The sequence below is a fragment of the Numenius arquata genome, chromosome 21 (assembly GCF_964106895.1).
Source record: "Numenius arquata chromosome 21, bNumArq3.hap1.1, whole genome shotgun sequence".
Taxonomy (NCBI): domain Eukaryota; kingdom Metazoa; phylum Chordata; class Aves; order Charadriiformes; family Scolopacidae; genus Numenius; species Numenius arquata.
Window position 1 is genome coordinate 6,582,994 of NC_133596.1, and position 21,605 is coordinate 6,604,598.

The 21,605-nt window shown below is 45.7% G+C and overlaps 1 protein-coding gene across 1 annotated transcript in view; it reads right to left on the bottom strand.

Annotated features, from left to right (window-relative positions):
- CSMD2 (CUB and Sushi multiple domains 2) overlaps positions 1-21,605 on the bottom strand; it is a 290,338-nt gene that overhangs the window by 205,877 nt on the left and 62,856 nt on the right. The window contains 2 exon segments of the mRNA XM_074162076.1: positions 6,152-6,359; positions 10,454-10,648. Of these exon segments, the coding sequence (XP_074018177.1) occupies positions 6,152-6,359; positions 10,454-10,648 (403 nt within the window).

Sequence of the window (21,605 nt, forward strand, 5' to 3'; positions counted from 1 at the left end):
TATTCATGAAATGTTCTCTACTATCTAGCAAAAAGATTAGCCAGAAAGTGGTATCCGGAATCTCATCATGTTTTATTGAATGAAACACGAGTGGGAGAGGTCATGAGGCCCCTTCATTGTAATTTGTCACAAAAGTCCCTTTCCCTGCCACGCTCCCGGCAGAAGAACTGGGGGAATACACCTCCTAAGAAAAAAGGGGGTTTTGCAAGCCATCTACTTCCCACTACAGCAATATTTTACAAGCTTTAAAGCCTTTGTAGAATTTGCTTCCAACTAAAAGCACTATAAATACTTTAGAAGGAAAAAAAATAATGAAACTGTACCAGTCAAATAAGGAAGTCTATTTTCCAGATCCCAATGAAGATGTAACTGACATTTAAATAGAGATTTTAAAAGCCACTTCACAAATGTTTTTTTATTCACTCCCAGTCCCATGGAAAACATTACTATGGAAGAAAAACACGTATTACAGATAAAGTATCCATTAGTTAACTAGTGCTTACAGTAAGGAAGTTTAATTCATTGCACAGGAAAAGGAAACTTTCACACTTGCGTTATCAAGGTCTCAATTAGTGATGAAATAACTTATTTCAAGACACACAATAATCTTTGCGTCCTCAGCCTCGTGCACACACCAGGGCAGGACAACGCTTGTCAACTTCCAAATAAAAGCAATTACTGACTGGGGAAAAAAAAAAAAAAAAGAAAAAAGGATGAAAAAAGGAAGTGGCAAATGTGAAATGAAAATGGTTTCACAGCAGCCATCAGGCAACCTGTTTTATGGAATCCCTGCGAAGAGCGGCAGCAGCTGGGAGCAGGGGGGGCCCGTCCTGGGCTCCCACACGCCTTGGGCAGCTCTTCATGGGAATGGGGAGTCTGCAGGATTCCCGGCAGCACCCTCCCACCAACCTGCACTGGCGGCAGCACCAGTGGAACCAGCAGCCAAAGCAGAGCCCGGGCTCCCCAGCGGCAGCGTGGTGGCACGAGGAACACACTTTAATAAGTGACGATACGCTAAAGCCTGATTCACGAGCCCTTGGGAGCCAAAGTCTTCCCATTGACTTCAGTAGACACCAACTGAGGTCTGAGATGAAAATACTGGCTGAAAGCTCCGAGACGGCTTTCAAAGGCTCAGAAGCTGCTTTGATGTAAAGAGAATAGGTTGGTTCATTAGAGGCACATACGGAGAAGGGTTTTTCACCAACCAACATTGTCATTATCTGAAACAGCGACCTTCAAGAACACGGGCACTCTCATCTCTCACGGGCAGAGCACAAGATGTGCTACTAGATTAGCCTGGCCAGTGGTACCCAGTAACTGGCCTCAAGAGGGAAGCACGAAGCGGATCTCACTCGCATAGGAGAACGTTAATGAGTATTAGAAACCACTTAGCAGATAGACAAGGGTGGTGGGGAGGGAAGGGTCAACTGCAGATAATGACAAGGAAAGAAGTAACATCAGCAACAGCCAAGAGGAGCTGCTGGAACAGGTGATTTCTCCAGCCCATTCCTTCCCTTGACTCAACCCTGCAGAAACACAGCAACCAGAGAAACTGCAAAAGCCTTCTTTGCTAAATATTTGCATTATACCCAGAGAAACGTACACTTCATCTTAGTCAATTCCTGTAAACACACATCCACAAATTGGATTATTAGTCATTTCCTGCACCACCACCTTCTCTGGCAATAGCAGCACAATGCTTTAATAATCATAACACAAGTCATTATGCCTGATATTAGCTACAGGTCCCAGACCAGCACGATGAGATCTGAACAGATGACACCAAGAAGTGCAAGAGACAGACAACCACGTTTTCATTGTTTGCACATGCTTAAACTGCAGCAAGTGTGCACAAACAGAGGAAATCCAGACCTTTTCCATCTCAGGCAGAGCAAAAACTTACCCTCTATTAAATCATGTTCGGAGCACAGCCAAACAACCACTGCACAGCACCTTCCCGCTTTCCCTAAGCCTCCAGGGGACACCTGGATGCTGGAGGTGTGACAAAAGGGTATGGCCACCGTTGAGCCAGCAATGTGTCCTTGTGGCCAAGAAGAAAAATGGCATCCTGGGGTGCATCAGGAAGAGTGCGACCAGCAGGTGGAGGGAGGTCATCCTCCTCCTCTGCTCTGCCCTGGGGAAGCCCCATCTGGAGCACTGGGACCAGTTCTGGGCTCCCCAGTTCAAGAAGGACAAGGAACTGCTGGAGAGGGTCCAGCAAAGTGCTACAAAGATGATGAGGGGCCTGGAGCATCTCTCTGATGAGGAAAGGCTGAGGGACTTGGGTCTTTTTAGTCTGGAGAAGAGAAGGCTGAGGGAGGATCTGATCAGCATCTATAAATACTGAAAGGGTGGGTGTCAGGAGGATGGGGCCAGTCTTTTTCTCACTGGTGCCCAGGGACAGGACAAGAGGGAACGGGCACAAACTGGGACATAAGAAGTTCCACCTAAACATGAGGAGGAACTTCTTCACTTTGAGGGTGGCAGAGCCCTGGAAGAGGCTGCCCAGAGAGGTGGTGGAGTCTCCTTCTCTGGAGACATTCAAACCCGCCTGGACACGTTCCTGTGTGACCTGCTCTAGGAGGACCTGCTCTGGCAGGAGGTTGGACTGGATGATCTCCAGAGGTCCCTTCCAACCCCATATCATTCTGTGGCCACCAGTTCTGAGCTGCAGCCCCCAGGCTCCCAGCATCCCCGCAGGAGTCCCCATCCTGTCACGTCAGATGTCCCCATGCAGCTTACCCAAGGACTCACAGAAAACGTGCAGGAGGTCAAAGACAGTATTTTCTGCAAAGTCAAAGCTCCCCAAAATCTCAGAGCAACCGCTGAGCTATCGAGGGGGAGAAGAGGCTGGGACAGTTCTGCCACTGAGCAGGGTCAGGGCCATCCAGGACCAGCCTGGGGACTTCCTCATCATCAGGCATGGTCTCAGGACGCTTTAGGTGCTCAGCTTGAGACAGTTTGGTACTTTCAGGGTAGCTGAGCCCCCACAGGGATGCTCTCCGCTGAAGAGAGCTTTAAGGCAGGCACCATGAAAGAGCCGTAATCAGCAGATATTCCTGAGAAGCGTGAGCCGAGGGATTTATTGAGCTCGGAGCAGACACTGACACAAAGCACGCGATCAACGGAGCTCAGGCCCCTTCGGGGCTGGAGCCCAAGCTGCTTTGAGGGATTTTCTCCTTTTACATGTATTTGTGGGGAAGAATTTCATTAATCCTTTCAGGTCTCTCCGCTAGTACAAAATAAGGGGGAAGAGAACCCCAGGTCTCAAAGACAAGAGGAAGTCAGGGAATAATGACACAAAAGAACATAAATACTACATATCCCTCTCCGTGTCCCTCTCCGGGAGGGCTGGGACTGGGATGGCCACTCCAGTTAACCTCACAGGAGAGCAGGGCAGCTCTTCTGCCATCCTTCCGATTTTTCTTTATAGCCTGGAGACCCCCACATTGTCCTTTCTAGTCTGACAGGCTCTTTTTCACACTGCTACTTTTTTTCCTCTCCTGTTCTCTGCTCGGTAGAATTTTATTTCTCACCTGTCAAGGAAATCTAGACCCAAGGTCCCATGACAGAAACCGCGATAGCAGTTAAAAGAGCTGTAAATGCGTTATTTTATTAATATGTCTCAAACAGCTACTCAACCTCTATTGCTCTGCTTGACGTATGGATGCTCAGACCTGCAATGCCCTTTTCCCTTCCAAGACTTATTGCGGGATTCGCATCCGACAGAATGAAACCCGTCGCAGGATTCTCCGGGGAGCGGTTGTGTGTGCCGGGATCAACGTGAGGCGCAGAGAGCTGTGCCAGCCCCCGACGGCAAGAGGGGTACAGACCCAGCTCGGAAAAAACCAGCAAAGCACCTGTTTTTAAAGAGGGGAGGAGAACGACAGTGTAGGAAATTTTTAATACTTGCAGGTCAAGTCAAGCTTCCTTCATGCGCTGAGTTAGTGCCCCTGTAAATACTGCCATTACAGACTACCCTATAGCTCAAAAATACGTATGAGTTACACTCCAGATGAAATTTCATTTTGTTTATTTGTGTACATCTCTGGGCCAGATTAAAGCTATATATAAGGCTTAGGAAATGAAATATTTAGTTCGCAGATACTTCAATAGAATGGTTTATTTGGCCGCAAGTCTATCTGCCATATTACCAATAATTAAAACTAGGTTTTCATAGACAGAGAGGAAAAAAGGTTTTTAGCTATATTTTCAAGCTGAATCATATCAACATGTTTAAAGAGGAGATATGGGCTCCATTTCTTTTTTCCCCTACAGGCAAAAATTATTAAGAAATAGGAAAAGTGAGTCATCTGAATTTAATTATCGAGCTCTGAGTTGTGAAGACCAGCTTTGAAAAAATGAAATTCAAAATAAGACTCTTTGTAATTCTGCTTATGGGACTGAAAAGTTTGCTTCTCGAGAATACTAAATGAGATCCCTTTGAATTGACTGCTGTGTTTATCTTGCCCGTGTGTATTTCATGGCACTATAAAAACGCAGGAGAAGCCTCAAAAAGCAGGAATAGCTTTTTCTACGAGCCCTGGATGAAAACTCCTGCTGGGGTGACCTGTTGGGCTCATTAAGGCAGCGCCACCAGCGGGTTCAGCCCAGAGTCCACCCAGCTCCCAGGGAAACCCCACCTGGAGGAAAGGCATCGTTAAAGATGGAGCACATGGGCACTGGGGGGGGGGAAGGGGAAGAAGGAAAGTAAATACATCATTATTCCCTCTGACAAGGCCCCAGAACTGATGTCTGCAAAACACACTACCTTTAAAACAGCTGCTAAATCTCATTTGTAAAAGAGCGCGTGTGCACGTACATGTACTACTGAAAGTCAAAGGGCTTAATTTTCTAAGATGCATTTGCCATTTTTAAAGTTCCATCATGCTGTATTTATGGGTAGTTTATTAACTTTTTTTCCCCAGCAGGTTCAGTCTGACAGGCATTGTTTTATTTTTGATATGACAAGACACAGTGCTGCACCGGCAACACCTCCAGGCTGAATAATGTTTCTTAACTAGCGACATCCGTCTTTACCACATACCACAGATGACAGATCCTCGCTGCAGCACATAACGGCTAAAAACTAACGCTACCCTAAAATATTAATGCATGCTAATAAAACTAGAGGCTTTTTTTTTTTTCCACGAAACAGCAACATCTAATTTTCGATGGGGTCCTGGGAACAGTAAACAATTGGTACATGGTAAATGGCAAGTCCTCTCACATCAATACATCCGAAACATCCAAATCCTATTCCCCCATAATTGCCCGGCAAGTATAAATTACTTAAATTAATGTTATTTGTGGTCGCTACAGAATCCTCATAAATAATCGTAATTTAACTTCCTGCTGATAATCCCAAGCAACATCTAATTATTTCAAACGCTTAATTCTTCCCTTCCAGAGGGATGTCAAGTTCAAGACTATATTCCCTTCCATTTGCTGCTGGTTTGGACTTTTAACTGCTCGCAGAGCGCGATCACAGCGCAGAGCGCACCAGAGGCAGAGCTCTCCTCTGCTATTAAAGCCACATAAGCAATACATCAAATTCCTCCTGCAAGCCCTCCCTTCAGACTCCATAGCACTGATCGTTTGGGTGGCTCTTGCATATTGAAATGGCATTTTATTATACATAAAAGCAATATTTCTGAAAGCATCGCTCAAACGAACAATGGGGTGAGAGGGGTATTGAAATTCCATGCACAGCCTCCTGTCTAAAGGACAAACGGATTCCTAAAAAAACTTGCCAAAAGTTCATTAACAGTAAAGCCAACTTGTCAGCAGCATATTTAGCAATAATCAGAAAACAATTTAGCAAAACCAAGGTTTGAGCAGGGTTTCTTGGGTTTTGAAGTGTTAGGTTATTTGTTTTTTTTAAATTATTTATTTCTTCTAAGCAGCTACACTATGCGATCTTACTGCAGAGAACATGATTTAAAGCAGACGATAGTCACTGCAAAGCTTACTGAGCCCATAAACAGCATCCCAGGGAGTTTCATTAGAAAGCAGCAGCTACAACCTGTGACTGGGAAAAACGGGAACTACCCTCATTCAGGCACAAACTCCTCCTCTCTGCGCACCCAGAAAATCAGCAGGTACCACACGACTGCACAGACACAACCAAGGATGGCCAGTAGTAACCTACCAGAGCGAAGATCCCTCTGTTCCAGCAACTTCCAGAACATCATATCCATCTTCCAGCTGAAAATCCATGAAAACCAGAGCAATAGTGTCTCCAGGTTCGGCGAGAATAGTCCAGGTGCAGTCTGCATTATTGCCGTACTCCAACGGGAAGTGAGGGCTGGAGATAATCCCGCTCTGTCCCCGCAAAGTCCCTCCGCAAGCATCATCGGCTGCAAACAGAACACAAGTTATCAGGCATTGCTGCAGTGCACAAAGCAACACAGCAAATAAGAATCAGCCCAAATTAAAAGCAAAGCTTTAAAAGCCCCAGTGCTTTTGTCAGAGTGTGTTTTATTACACGTTATTAACAGACAAAGAAGTTGAGGGATGCAAAATCCTATCAGGTCAGTCAGTGCCAGCTTATTCCCCACCACACACTTACTCGGGATTTGTTTAGGCTAATTTGGAACAGCCCGAGCAACGGAGCTTCTACCGCGTCCCTGGGGAGGTGGGTCTCAGCACAGCGTGTCTCGCTGTCAGGACACTATTTCCTCACATGGCATTGCCCGAGTGTTCTGTTCCATCCCTTATTCCTCACTGGGATCCTCCGAGGTGCTTTCTTTCTGCAACTTTCCTCCCGTCTGTGTGGCCAGTCGAGCAGGAGGGAACCGCCGGGACTCGGTGACCAGGAAGGGTTTCACAGACACGTGAAAACTCTCCCCTCTCAGCGGGGGGAGAGGTTGGTTCCCAGCTCTCATAGATCTCAGCACCTTCATCAGCAACAGGAACACCCCCAAGGGTTGGGACAACAGCACTTGGAGCACAAGCGCTGTATTTAAATCTAAGAAAAAATTCTCTAAGAAATTTAAGAGAAAAGAAGTGGAGTATCCCCCACACCTGCCTTACACATCTTTGCTCTGATTTCTTAAGGTATGTTGTTACCAAAGTCATAGTGGTAAAAACTTAACCGCTTGTTCAGAAATCTGGCGGTGACATTTCCTGCTCATACACTGGCCTCCTCTTGGCTGCAGGCTCTTTCATTTTTACAACCTGAATTTTGTCAGCAGGAGCGATTAGAGCAATTAAAGGAGGAGAATCTAAAGAAAACACAGGCAGGAAGATAAAGGAAACTGGGAATGAATGTGCTCCCATACGCACAGCGTCAGCTCAGCATTGATTGGGAACGCTGCTAAGAAAAGCCCGTTAACGCTACAACACGTATCACTGAGCAGCATTCCAGATGCTTTAGTCAAGGAGCTTGGGGCTTTACAGTATAAACACTTACTTTCATTACAAACTGTTTCTAAAAAAAAACCCTTCCAAACTGATATTTAACCCAGGTGAGAACATTTGCAAAGCGCAGTGGGTCATCGGCACCTAAGGAGGGCAGGACAATCCCACAGGGCTGATCAGGAAGGTCCTCCTATTTAGACCTTTTCAGGAATTAAGTGTCTTTTGCTACCAGCAAAGCAGAGCTTTACAAAAGGTATTTAATGGAAAACATATTTCCCTTCCCATCTACCTCTAAATACACACTTCCTACCTTTGTAGAGGCTGTTACTGTTTAAACATACTCTACAATCTTCTAAAATCTTCTTGAACAGCCCTTCAATTATTTTGGGCACGGCGCAGCCTGAGCAGCTGCTGGAGTTACAGTAAAACAGACCACTTCTAATGAGATTATGCATATTTGATAGGCTTAAAATGTAGCTTCGCAAATGTTCTCAACTTTTCAGCTGGCTTACTGAATTTGTACTCAACCGCCTACCGGAATCATAAACCTATCAGTTCTACTTAAATTCAGCAAACAATCTGGGCAAGACTTCTCTCCGCGTGCATGAAAGCGCTTTACAACAGACTCAGGCGTTTCCAGATATTCTTTTGGTGCTTCAAATGTGCCATTCTGCTTTATTTGAGATTCACTGACCCAGGTAAGGGTTGTTCCTTCCATGGCTACAGCAGAACAGAGGACACCATTCCACGTCTGCTGGGGATTTGCCTCCAGCTAACTGACCCTCAGGGTGAAAATGCAGCTTAAGGCCCCATTTCGATTAAGAACTAGGGCTCATTTTATTCTGTGAACGCAGAACAATTGTGCAGAAGGCACGCAGAGAAGGTGGTGGAGTCTCCTTCTCTGGAGACATTCAAACCCCGCCTGGACACGTTCCTGTGCAACCTGCTCTGGGTGGACCTGCTCTGGCAGGGGGTTGGAGGAGATGATCTCCAGAGGTCCCTTCCAACCCCATAGCATTCTGTGATTCTGTGTAAAAATACACAAGATGCAGTGAAGGAACCGTTCCAGACATTTCTGACACACACTATATAGATGGGGTGTCAGCTTAGTCCAGACTTTACAGTCTGACCCAGACCCACCGAGGACTTTCCGTCCTCAAGGCCAATTTCCACGTTCCCCACGGTCTGCCAGCACAGCCCAGCCCCTCCTGGGCAGCCCCAGTTCCCCCCCAGCTCTCCCACTCCACAGCCCAGCACGGGGATGTCATTTGCTGCTGCTCTGGTGCTCCCTGAATGAGATCACCGCAGTTTTAATCCTTCCTGCCACGTAAGCAAGAAACATAACTCACCAGAGCGGAGTCTGGGCAGACTGAATTTATAGTCTCTTTTAGCTCAGAGTCCAGGAATCAATTTTGATATAACTGTGCTTTCAAAACCACTGCCGAGCTGCAGCACCAGCTCCTCACTGCCTCTGCAGAGACACATTCCACCAGGCCATTCTTCCTCCAGCCGGAATTCCTTCTTATTTCCCTTTCTCATTGAGATTACACTTGTCCTTTAAAAACCCACAACGTACTTCTAAACTGAGAGCTGGGTAAAGGGAGTGCGGAGAACTGCTCTGGAGAAAAAGGAGCTGAGCCACAGAACTCCCTCAAAGTGCTGCTGTCCTGGCACATCCTCTCAAACACCTTTGTTTCTTACTCTTTTCAGCCACGCATTTCTTTGCATCTTTGATTATTTCAATACATGAAGGCTGGAATAGAGACAAGGTTACCAAGGTATAGAAAAGGATGCTACAAAGACGAGCACAAAGAAAAGAGCATAAAGAACCCAAAAAAGGGTATCGATCAACATGGTAGAAACGTACACTGGTGTCAACACTTGTCTCACGCCTCTGCCTTTCGGGCAGAGTCCCCAAAACACTGTCCTTTGCAGTGACATTGGACAAGTCTAATCCCGAGAGAGCAGCTCCCGAGATTTCAACACCCGCTCAGAGGGCATCTTTCATCTCTGTGTCGGGATCTGACCCAGCAGACAACGACAGTCCTAATTTGAAGGAAAAGCAAAGAATCATAACTGATTGTACTAAAATGGCGAGGATAGGTGTCCCTCTCCAGTGCCACTGTGGCTGCGCGAGCCGCTCGCTCGGTGCTGCAACGCCCTGGGCCCCAAAGCAGTAGGTAAGTGTACAAGAAATACACCTATTACTGCTCTGTAACTCATTCAAGGAAGCATTAAAAACACACCAAGCGAACAATATTTGCTCACTTTAAATTCAAGATTTATGCCACAGCTTAGAACTGCTGATTGATTGCACAAGCAGAGTCAATAAAAAGAATCAATATGAGATGCTCTGCTGAAGTACACAAGGAATTGAGGGGAAAAGACTTCAAAGCGGCAGCAACTGTTTTGGTGTAACAACACAGACAGGCGTATATTTACAGACTCTCTAGTCCCTTGTGGCCCTGGAGAATTAGCAAACAGGTCTCTACTGATAGAGGAATCTGAGTTTCCCTACTCCTGCAGGGAAGCTTTATTGTTGGGGTTTTTTTTTCAACCAAAGGCCAAATTTTTCCTCTCAAATAGCAAGTTTGTGGCCCCACTGCCAGCAGCCCCCGGCCCATCAGCGCCCTGCCTGGACTCACATTTCCTCACGGGCAAAGCACCACAATCACCGTGGAACGTGCCACGAGGAACATCGGCCTGACATTGCAGAAAGCAGAAAATCCAGTCTCATTTTCTAGTGTTTGATCTAGAAGACCTGCATGGTCTTGGGTAGGCACCTTATCTTATGGATAATACTCCTGCTTTTCCTCCCCATGCACTTTAGACAAAGAAATTGAAGCTAAAAGTAGCTGTGCAGCATTTTGAATACTTTGAGCACTTCATAACCTTCCTATTATTCACCCAAACCCTGGCAGCTTTAAGGAAACCAATAAAAAGGAACCTCAATATTAGCTACATCACGTTTAGTTTTCAAGTCTTTTAAAAAAAATCAACCCTACAGTCCATGAAGTTTTTCCCAACCCCAGACAGCCCATTAAATCCCGTTTCATCATGGCTTGTTCTGGATGAGGCGAGGGCACTTTACCTCTGCAGAAGGGGAGAGGAAAATCCCAGGAGGCACCGTTCTCCGAATTGGCGTGGCAGGTGAGCAACGCGTGTCCCTCCAGGAAGAAGCCTGGATTGCAGCTGTACCTCACTTTGTCCCCGATACTGAATGTCGTCCCCTGCTGAATCCCATTCTGCAGCCTTCCCGGGTTTCCGCACGTGTGACTTGGTAGAACTGCCAAAGAAAGTTGCTTCTGGTTAGGGCCAGTGCATTGTAGAGAGCTGTGGGGTGAGGAATCCAGAGGGATGGCTCGACCCAAATCCATCACATAAAACGTAGAGAGCAAACCACCGCCCCACGTACCCGACTGGACTGCACCAGAGCCAGTTACCCTTAACGTTCAGGTGCCATTTCCACCGGGACAGATCTATACACACAAAGAAGCAAAACCATTCCCCGAGCAACTGAGTCAGAAACAAGATCCACTCTTTCCTGACCAGTTTTACCAGTTTCTAAACCAAAGAAAGCATCCCTCTTTCTGATGCTCCCTGTAGTTCCGTCTAACAGGACTGCAGTTGATCAGAACCCAGAGATAACATTCCTGTTGGAAATAACATTCCTGTTGGAAATAACATTCCTGTTGGAAATAACATTCCTGTTGGAAATAACATTCCTGTTGGAAATAACATTCCTGTTGGAAATAACATTCCTGTTGGAAATAACATTCCTGTTGGAAATAACATTTTTCCACAGCCCTTTGCCAGGCACCTCAGAGGCCCCTGCAAGGTCAGCAGAGCTGGGTTACACCTTAGAACCCCAGAGGAGACAGAAAACCCCTTAACTAGGACCTAGACAAAGCGAGCGACGTTTCAGCCCACCAGGGTTTCTACTTCACTGCACTCTGTGTTTAATGCAGATTTCACACGCGTGCAGCACATGGACTCTGAACAACGCAGCTGGACCCAGCGTCACTGAAGGCAACGTATAATCCAACAAAAGTTTTCATTAGAAAGAATACAGGATACTTGAATGTAAGATGGAGAATTTGCAGCTGAAATAATAGTCAATCCTTAATCAATGCCTCTGCACAGCAGTTTTTGAGAATTTAAGTAAAACTCCATGGGTTCCCATAAGCCACTCCAAAAAGATCCATTCAAATCATGGTTTTAGAGCCCAATATAAAACCCAATGAAGACAACCAAGACTAAGAATGACAATCAAATTTGAATCAGGCCCTTGTGCAGCATCTTGTATTATAGTTCTTTTTCATTAAAGCTGAAACATCAGAGGAAGGAAAACACGGTCATTCAAAGCTGAGTGATGGTTTATCATTGGAAACAATTTTGTCAGGAGCATGAACAAAACCAGATGAATTTCTAGTAGCAAAGGGAGGTCTAGTCTGCAGCTCTGCCAAGGAAAAGAGGAAGATTAAAAGGAAAATGATATGGTAGCGCACGCGGCACAGAACAGAATAAAATACAACCAAAACTGTGCATAAGCGCAGGAAACGAAACAGAAATCCCAAACACTAACTGATGCAGAGACACTGCTGTTCTCTCCTGCCGCGGGACAGCAATTTAGGGTCAGGATTTGAAAACTCCCGCAGGTTGTCCCCCCAAAGCCACCCCCGGAGCAGAGCCTGGGCACCCCACGAGGGCTCCCGACGGCAGGTAAGGAGGGAGGGTCCCTCGCAGGCAGGGAAACGAGAGACTAATCTGTAATGAATATGGGATTAGGCATCCTGCATCCAGACAGACCACCTTGTTTTCTAGTTAATCCACTTCCAGATTAAACGCAACCTTCGCACCCTAAACTTCATTAATTTTAATGGCACGTACATCTCGACTCCCGCATCGCTTTGGTGTCTGGTTTTTCCCCACCTGCCTGTGGAGGAGCCCCCGAAGAGCCCACCAGCACCCGGGGACACGGCCCTGGGCTCCCCTCAGCCGTGTACAACCCCGCACAGAGAGGATCTCTTCCCTTTGCTCCTTCCCCAAAAATACTATTCACATCCTTCCCCAAAACGCCTGGAGCCGGGAAGTTCAGCAGCAACTTTCACATAGAAATATTAATGACCCTGCAGGATTTTTAAGCGGGGGGACGCTATCAAATACGTCAGATGGGTTGAAAAGCAGTGTAGAACTAATGTTTCATTTTCTGTAATGATACTCAAACCCCCAATTTAATTAAATTACCAATGTCACTTTTTTTTAAAAATGAACCCATTCCTGCTTTTATGCTTCCTTCCTTTAAAATTAATGACTAGAACTTTGCTATAAATAAAAATCTATCATTTTTAAAAGTCAATCTCTAACACTAGCTGCTCTCTACTTAATGAACTGTGAAGAATCAGACAACCCTGACCCGCATCGTATCTTAAAAATCATACTTGAAAAACAGGATCTCATTTAAAAATTCTGCTTCATTTGGCTGCCTTAACTAATATCTTTTTACAGGACAGACAATGCACACATGCTTTTGGGGGGAGGCAACATTAACTCCTTGACTGCTTCGGATTCAGTGGGGTTGCTGCAGGAATCGGTGAGCCTTGATTTTTTTTTTTTTTTTTTTAAAAAAAAACTGCCAGTGCACATCTGCAGAAGACAAACACTTCTTCAGATTGCTGCTTCATGGACCAAAAGAACCGCTTCCAAAGAGGCTGGTGCTGCTGGGCCTGATGAAGTGCACCCTCCTCGAGAGAAGGAGGGAGAAGAGTCAAAGGACAGAACTTAGAATCACAGAATGGTTTGGGTTGGAAGGGACCTTAAAGATCACCGAGTTCCAACCCCCCTGCCCTGGGCAGGGACACCTCCCACCAGACCAGGTTGCTCCAAGCCCTGTCCAACCTGGCCTTGAACCCCTCCAGGGATGGGGCAGCCACAGCTTCTCTGGGCAACCTGGGCCAGGCTCTCACCACCCTCACGGCAAAGAATTTCTTCCTGAGATCTCATCTACATCTCCCCTCTTTCAGTTTAAAACCATGTGTGCCCCCCGAGAGAGCAGAGCTTCCCGCAGCCCGGCAGCAGATGCCCAGGTGGGGTGCAGAGAGCTGGGACACGGAGCCTGGAGATGCCCCCAAAACCCCCTGCCTGCTCCACCACTGAGTGGGACCCCCCGAGCTGGTGGAGAAACCACTCTCACAGCCATGGATTTGTGATTCTACTCAAACATTCCTGAGAAGAGATAATATTATTGCTCATACTTGGCTGCCTCTAACAGCCAGACCCTCTGATTGCTTGAGAGATTAATAGAACTGTATTATTTACATCAGATGTCGCACAGAATAATATTATTAAAGCTTTGTCTTACCCATTTACCAATTCCACTGTAGATTAGTAGCATGGATTTTTTTCCTCCCCATAAAAGCTTTGTTCCCAGCAATCAACATAATATTTTCCAGTGATTGTATGGAAATGAATGCAGCCACAGACCAGATTTGTACAGATGAATAGGAGGTCCCGTTAGTCATTTTGTAGCTAAGTCTGTTTCTCTCCATGATGAATTTAGAGCAGTTTATTTTATTTGTCTTGATTTGAACAGCTGCCAAACCGCTATCTTATTTTATGACAGAGGGAAGGAAATAGGATTATTCTATTGCAGTTGCACCTGGAGAACTCCTCAACGTTACCTCCAACACCAGCGTCCCAAGCGCCGCTCAGATCATACTGCCCTGGAGAGCCCCCTCCCCACGGCCACACAGCGGAGGAACCATAATCACGGTGTTAATTAATTGCCAGCACGGACACAAACAGAACCAGACCAGAACCTCTGGAGAGGAGCTCAGGTGAGAACCACAACTGTCCTGAGAGGTAACAGGAGACGGGATGATCTGAGACCAAGGCAGAAATGGCACCTTTGCAGCAAGAAACTACAAAGTGTCAGGACAGGGAAAACATCAGCCAGGAATAAAACCAACAAAGCCTAGGACTCTCCCACCTTCTGCAGGATTCAATCTATCCTTCAAATCCATTTATTCATCAAAAAGAAATACGTAGGGCACAAGACCAACTTAACTCCCTTCTGCTCCAAACTTTCGCTGCTTTCATCGTTTCCTCTTGCCTTTCGGTTTGGGGTCCTTTTGTCCTATCCTTTGGAACCTGCACATGCTCCACCAATTTCTCTCTCACCCCTGATTTTGCCCTGGGAGCATCATTCAAGACCTTGTGTGCCATGGAGCTTTTATAGAGCAATGAAAATGTTTCCCTCACAGAGCCATTACTTGTAAACTTTATCTCCAAATCTATTAATACAAGACCAGAGGGGTCTCAAAGGTTTCACAGTGTTGCTTGAAAGCGAACTGAACAAACTGGAAATGGAAACCACGCATTTGAGACGTTTCCACCACCCATTTCCTTTGAGCTGCTTCTTCAGTTGCTCTTTGCAACTGAGGAACTACCAGAATTGCTGATTTGCATCAGAAGCTTCATACTATTTTTTACCCCCATTTCTTTCTGCCCTTTTCAACAGGTTCACCAGGCTATTCCAAGCTTTTCTCATCCCCTTGCCCAGGATCCTGACAAGTTTTCCTGGAAGTTTTCAAAATCAGTAGCTTTCAAAACCTAGTACTTGTCAAGCCATGTCTCCTTGTTCCAGTTCATTCGAAATTAATTAGTAGTTTTTAAGTCATTAGATGTGACTCAACGCATCCTTGGACAGCATCCCACCATCAAAACGCATTCAGCCTAATTACATCAGCCTTTCCTAAAACCCCAGAGCTCTTTTTGTCAGGAGAAAAAAAGGCCAAAAAAAAAACCCCACAAAAAACCAAACCAAAACAGAGAGATACTTCTCTTCTTGCTCTTCACACTGAGACACTGGAGCTTCCTTACCAATCCCCGTGCCCTCACACAAAACAAATTCAGATCCAGCCCTGGCTTGCTCACCACTCCAAAGAGAAATCATCCCTCTTTCCTATTCAAATTTATCTCCAGCTCCATTTTCTCTGTTTATATTGTTTGAATATAAAATAACCCCAACGTTTAATACATCTAGATAGAGCATTCCAGTCTATTATCCTATTTACATAGCTAAAAGAAGCATTTTTATTGCTTGAATTATCTATGGTAGTTTACGACAGATATTTCAATGCTATCATTGTTCTAACCTTGAAATCTTATCAAGGAGTGCAACTTTTATGATATGAGGCCATACATTATCTCCTCATTCCCAACTAATTTTCATTCCTAATAAAAAAGAAAAGCAAGCAAGCCATGCCAGAGCAGGCACTTACAGCTCCTGAATACGGCTATTACAGCAAGAATCATTTATAAATCCCAATGAAAGGACGCTACATAGACCAAGGAAAATAACAAAACCATTGACCTAAACTACTCTGCTCAGTCATCACTGCACGCTCATTTCCAAATTAATCTCCAATATGCTTTTTTCACCCGTGTTTCTTTTTTCCTGCACTTCCTGAACCTAGTGGGGGTGGGAAGTCAAGCCACCCAAGGGAACCCACCAGAAAGGTCCCTTCTGCTGGAGATCCAGGCTGGGCCGAGCAGCGCGGTGTCTCACCCAGGGACTGCGCTGTATTTGTTACCCTCCTAGATATCCAAGGAGAGAAACAGACTCTCTAAGGAGAATCTCTCTAAGGTTTCCATGACAGCTTCAAAAATTAACTGAAAACGCCCTGGACCACGTTGGCCAGCACAAATGGGAACTCGGAGGGGAGGGGGAGACCCACACAGCCCCATTTCCTCTCCCTCCTCGGCCATAACTTTTGGGCCAAGCACCACAGGGATACTCCATGGATCCCTAATACCCTTTCACCAGTGTTTCAGTGCAATTTGGTTTAGTTCAGAAGAGTTTTAACCTTCAGAATAAGTGTCCAGTGTGTGCTACAGAAAAGGAAATAAATGGTCTCTTTTTCATTTCATTTTATCCGTTTTTTATGTCATGATTCATTTCCAGTACAGCCAACAGAGATAAAGCTAAATGGAAACTATTTTTTCCCCTCTAATATTTCTTTGTTCACTAAAAAACAGCCAGATAGTTACTTTTGGATAATAACAGACCAGAATGGTTCATCATCCATCTTCTTTGTGGTAGTAGTTCTAGGGCTTTTTTGGAAATTCATTTTCGGTTTTCAATCTACCTTCCTGGAACGTGCTACAGCAACTTCACTTCCAGGAGCACCACACAGGCCGAGATTTGATTTAGTCCTCCCACTACAGAAATAGCAAAAGACTCAAGACATGAAAGCAGTGAGATGGCGGGAGATACAGGAAGAACCAACCCCGCGTGTTTCAGCGACACGGTGAGCAGGGATCCTTAACATTTGGGACTTCGTGCCACTCATTATTTATACTTTCAAACAAACGTCGTTACTCACTGATCACAGCAGAGGAAGCCTGGCTGGAATGAAGACACAGACACTGGAGCTTGGCTACAGAAGCCTTTTGCTGGGCCCTGAAGAGCCACGTCACGCTGGCAGGCGCTCGGATGTCAGCAGATGCTCAGTTCCCAGAGCCGTGGTCCTCACCCCCATCCCAGCCCGGGATGCTCTCCGGCATCAGGAGCCTAATCAGCCCGGCACTCCACAACGTGCTTATCTTTCTGAACGTGCTCTAGTCCTGCTGCTTCTCAGTGCAACGACACTTGAACACAAGCTTAATTTAAAGTATGTGGTTAAGTGTTTTGCTTAGCAGGAATGGATTTAAGTGTATGTTTAAAGGCTTCGTTGAACTGGCATTTAACAGCTGCAGAGTAACCTGAAAAAAACTCCCCTAGGGAGGAGGGTGGGTTTACATTTGTTTTCGCTCTCCCTCCCTGAACTAAGGTTAACCATTCCAAGGGAAACAAAGACCTGCATCTTTTTGTAACATAAAAGACAAGCCAAGAAAGGCAACGCTGCAGTGGTTATCAGCACAAGGCGGCAACTGCAGGAACCAAAGGAAAGCAGAATTAAACCTGCAGCCCCAGAGAGCTCCGCTGCCACATCACATTAAGCACCTCGCTCCGTCGTGCATATCCCGACGGAAAGCCAAGGCACCAGCCTGAGAAAAGGGTGTCAGATTTGGAAACCCAGATTTGAACTGATTCTATCTAGACACTGGGTGCCAGTGTTGATCCGCTCTGCGTTTTGCTGGAGAGTGTCCCTGGACAGGGAACGCTCTTTGTTCTGTTAAAAAAAAAAAAGCCACTTCCAACTTTAGAGACCACATTGTTTCTCAGCTTATTGATCTGCTCTGGCTATTGGCCGATTACCCAGAAACAGAAATTGTAGCCAACTACATCTGTTTTAATAAATATTTCACAGCGGAGGAAGGGCATTCACCACAACACACCATCCCCAGCTTCTTCAGCTGCTTTTCTGGAAGCAGTGGGTACCAAACACAGGGCAGTGGCAGCCCCTGCTCAGGTTCCACCGTGGGACACACACTGACCTCCCGCATCTTTACACCAGCATCACCAGCAGCTCCATCTTCTTTCCTCTAGTGGCTTCCACACATCCTTCCTACACCTCATTCCTGGCTTGCAGAAGCCTTTGGAGGGCAGCTGGGGATCCCGTCCCACCGGTCCCCCCAAGTTGGACAGACCAAGTTCACCCACAGCCATCCTCAGGTTCAACCATAAATAACCCATTAAGTAGGGTCAGAAACTCCCGTAATTCACAGCTTCCACTCACACTACGTAATCTCTGCCTCGCCCCCGCAAATAAGCACAGAAAAACAAATTTCATTTTTCAACTGCCTTCATAATTTATTCCTTATAACTGTCAGAGGGAATAAATTAGATCTTTTCTGTACCTTCTTTGGGAAGGTTGGCTCCTCAACACCACACAATGGCCAACGCTGTAGGATCAACTAACTGGGACATCAGCCTTACAGAGCGGGACATCAACTCATCAGTGACACCGCACAGCCTGTGGGAAAACGCCCTTGAGAACAGGGGAGGTGAAATATTAAACTGCTGAGTGGAGTGGTCAATAGTAAAAGGGAGAGGAACGCTGAGCTCCCCGAGCAGACACCTCCCATCAATAACCCGAAAGCAAACGCCTTCCAAGGATGGTGCCACAGAAGACTCCGCTGAGCTGCCATAGCAATTAGGTGGTCTTCTGCTTCTGGCACTAGAGATTCATTATTAATTTGCGGTCATAACTGATCAAAAAAAAAATCTAGAAGGTAATTTTATCCTCTTCACCGAAAACAAAGCTAAAGTGATCTAATTATGTCATAAAATCATGCCTAGGGCTCAGTCCTGTTTCCTAAATTCACAGGTGCCTATCTTGCAAAATTTGCCCCAAGCGTAATTTTGCAAGCTATGCAATAACACACGCTCATCTCAGAGAACAAGTTTTTAGCCCCACCTGGGATCTCCCCAACGCCTGAATATATTCAGGAGCAAGAGCTTATTCTGATTTCAAGGACCATGCTCACCTCATTCACTCTTCTCTCCCCAGACACGATACTGTGAAGCTTCACTCAAAGGTTAGGCCTGTATGTATCCAGAAATGCTCATTTACAGAATCACAGAATCTTCTTGGTTGGAAGGGGCCTTTGAGATCATCGAGTCTTTAAGTTCTATCTAGAAGAGTGTGATGGTCCAAATACTTCAAGGAGACCTTGAATATACCAGGAACTGATGCAAAGAGATGTTACAAATGAAAAATCCATACATACATGCTACAAGCAAGACATATTGTATAAATATTGTCATGGAAACAGGATACAGATTTGCTTTAAAGGACACTCAAAGCCCATGAATGGGAAGAGAAAGGACTGGGACTGAATCACAGAATCACCTAGGTTGGAAGGGACCTTTAAGATCATCTAGTCCAACCTTAAAAAAAAAAAACAAACCAAAAAAAACCAAAAAAAAAGATCAAAATTCCCAAGCATTTTCCCAAGCGTATTCCCAAGCACCATGTCAACTCCTCTTTTGAATATCTCCAGAGATGGTGCCTCAACCACTTCCCTGGGCATCCCATTCCAAGGCTTGATAACCCTTTCAGTGAAGAAATTTTTCCTAATATCCAATCTGAACCTCCCCTGGTGCAACTTGAGGCCCTTTCCTCTTGTCCCATCACCTATGACTTGGGAGAAGAGATCTACCACCCCGGCTACACCCTCCTTTCAGGGAGCTGTAGAGAGCGAGAAGGTCTCCCCACCTCAGCCTCCTTTTCTCCAGGCTGAACACCCCCAGGTCCCTCAGCCTCTCCTCACAAGACTTGTGCTCCAGACCCCTCAACCTGCTTCGCTGCCCTTCTCTGGACACGCTCCAGCACCTCAACGTCTTTTTTTGTCGTAAGGGGTGAACCTAGAAAAGGAGATACCTCAAGATCTCAGAACTGGCCTGAACCTTGTTCCACCACACAGGGCAAACCTACATGTTGTTTAAATTTCATATCACTGGTAGTAAAGCTGAGTGTTTTGACCCTGATACAGCTCTACAGAGAAAGATCATATTGAAAGAGCTCACGTGTAACCACAAGAATACCACGTTGGGTTCCCACACAGAAGAGGAAGAGAGGTGCACTTCACTGAGCGTTCAACATGAAACGGCTCAAAAATAATTTCTTCCATTTCCATTTTTCCCTGCTACTTTATAATTACACTGCTTATATGCAACACAAGCCTACCCTCTCTAAGGACAAAGACACAAACCCAACTTGAACTTGAGGAGGGGAGCGTGGGAAACAGAAACACTCACCCAACCCAACCTCACGTTCTCAACTGCAGACACTACAGCTGCCAAGACGATGGCAAAGGAACAAAATCTGCTTATTACAGTTCCCTGAACCCATCCACCCCAGAAGAGAGTAATACCCAGCTCCTGTGACTATCAGTTCATGTCTTGAACATTTCCTATTAAGAAAAAACTAAATTGTAATCTAAACAGTCGGCTCTTGAACCCTTCACACCGCCGAGGCCCATCCAGGCGAAGCGTGGAAGTTCAACCCCTTCAAATGTTCGCATCGGGAAGAAGGATTTACACAGCACCTATTTGACATGAAATTCAATCTAAAAAAGTAAAACCCCTTTTCTCTGGAGCTATGCATCAGGCACTCCGAGGGGAAACGCCAGGAAGCTAAAGCAACGCTTGAGTGGAAAAAAATAGGGCCCATTGTAAAAGATAAACTAGAGAAGGCGACACATAAGCCTGATACTCAGCCATAGCTCACCAAAGCCCGTAAGAGATTCACACAGCATTTTCTGTGACTGCTGCCACAGTCTTCACTAAACTAGCTGAACCGAAACAGATATTTTTAGACTAAAAACCCCTTATAAGAGCTGTTCATCTTATTACTGCTTCGTTCCATTCATTATATTTTTAATCATGTCCAAACAACTGAGCTATTAAATAAATTCCAAAGCAGCACAGCAGGCTGTGGCTTACACAAGCTAAAGATCTGAGCAGCAGGAGAGAAAGGCTACTTGGGTTGCAGATTAAACCTTCCCATTCTCATAAAGCAACTGCTGGACTCAACTGCCACATATTCAGGATTATGGCCATTTTTCAGTCCCATCTCCCGCTGACATGGTAAAAGACATTCAGGATATGATGGACTGTATAAAAGTTACAGGCAGCCGACAAAGGAGGGAGAAAGTTGGAGAAGAATCTTTTCAGAACTGACCTCACCACTGCAAACGCCTTCATTAGCCTCCGCTAGAGCATCCATAACACTCTATGCTTCCAGACAGCTCCAGCGTCTTGTGAACTGCCTTGAAATGAGAAACTCCAGGCCGGCCTGAGCACACGAGACACGCTGTACCGCACACCTTCCATCACCTACAGCCGAGCCATTGGAAAAAACCTTTAGTGATGTTTAAAGACATCCACCCACCTGCTTCTGTAAATGCTGAAAGGTTTTACGGGAACAAGGGAAGCTGTTGTGCCACAAGTCAGAAGGAAATCAACATCACACGTTAGAAGACCAGAGAGAAACTGCTGTTCTCCTACAGTTCCCGCAGAGAGAAATTATGAGTCTCCCTACTTATGAAAATTGGGAAAGGCAGGCCCTGGAGCAAGGTTTACAGCAGTGATCATACCTCTGCATCACAGGTCTTGCTGTCACATGTTTTGTTACTGACAGAGCCCTATACATGGGTTAAACAACTAAAGAATATAAGGAAAAAATACATTTCATAAGCAAAGATAAGCATACTTTCCCAGTTACAGGACTACATCTTCCATTCAACCCCATCCCACCTCAATTTCTCCTCTTTCAAAGGCATGGAAATTAATG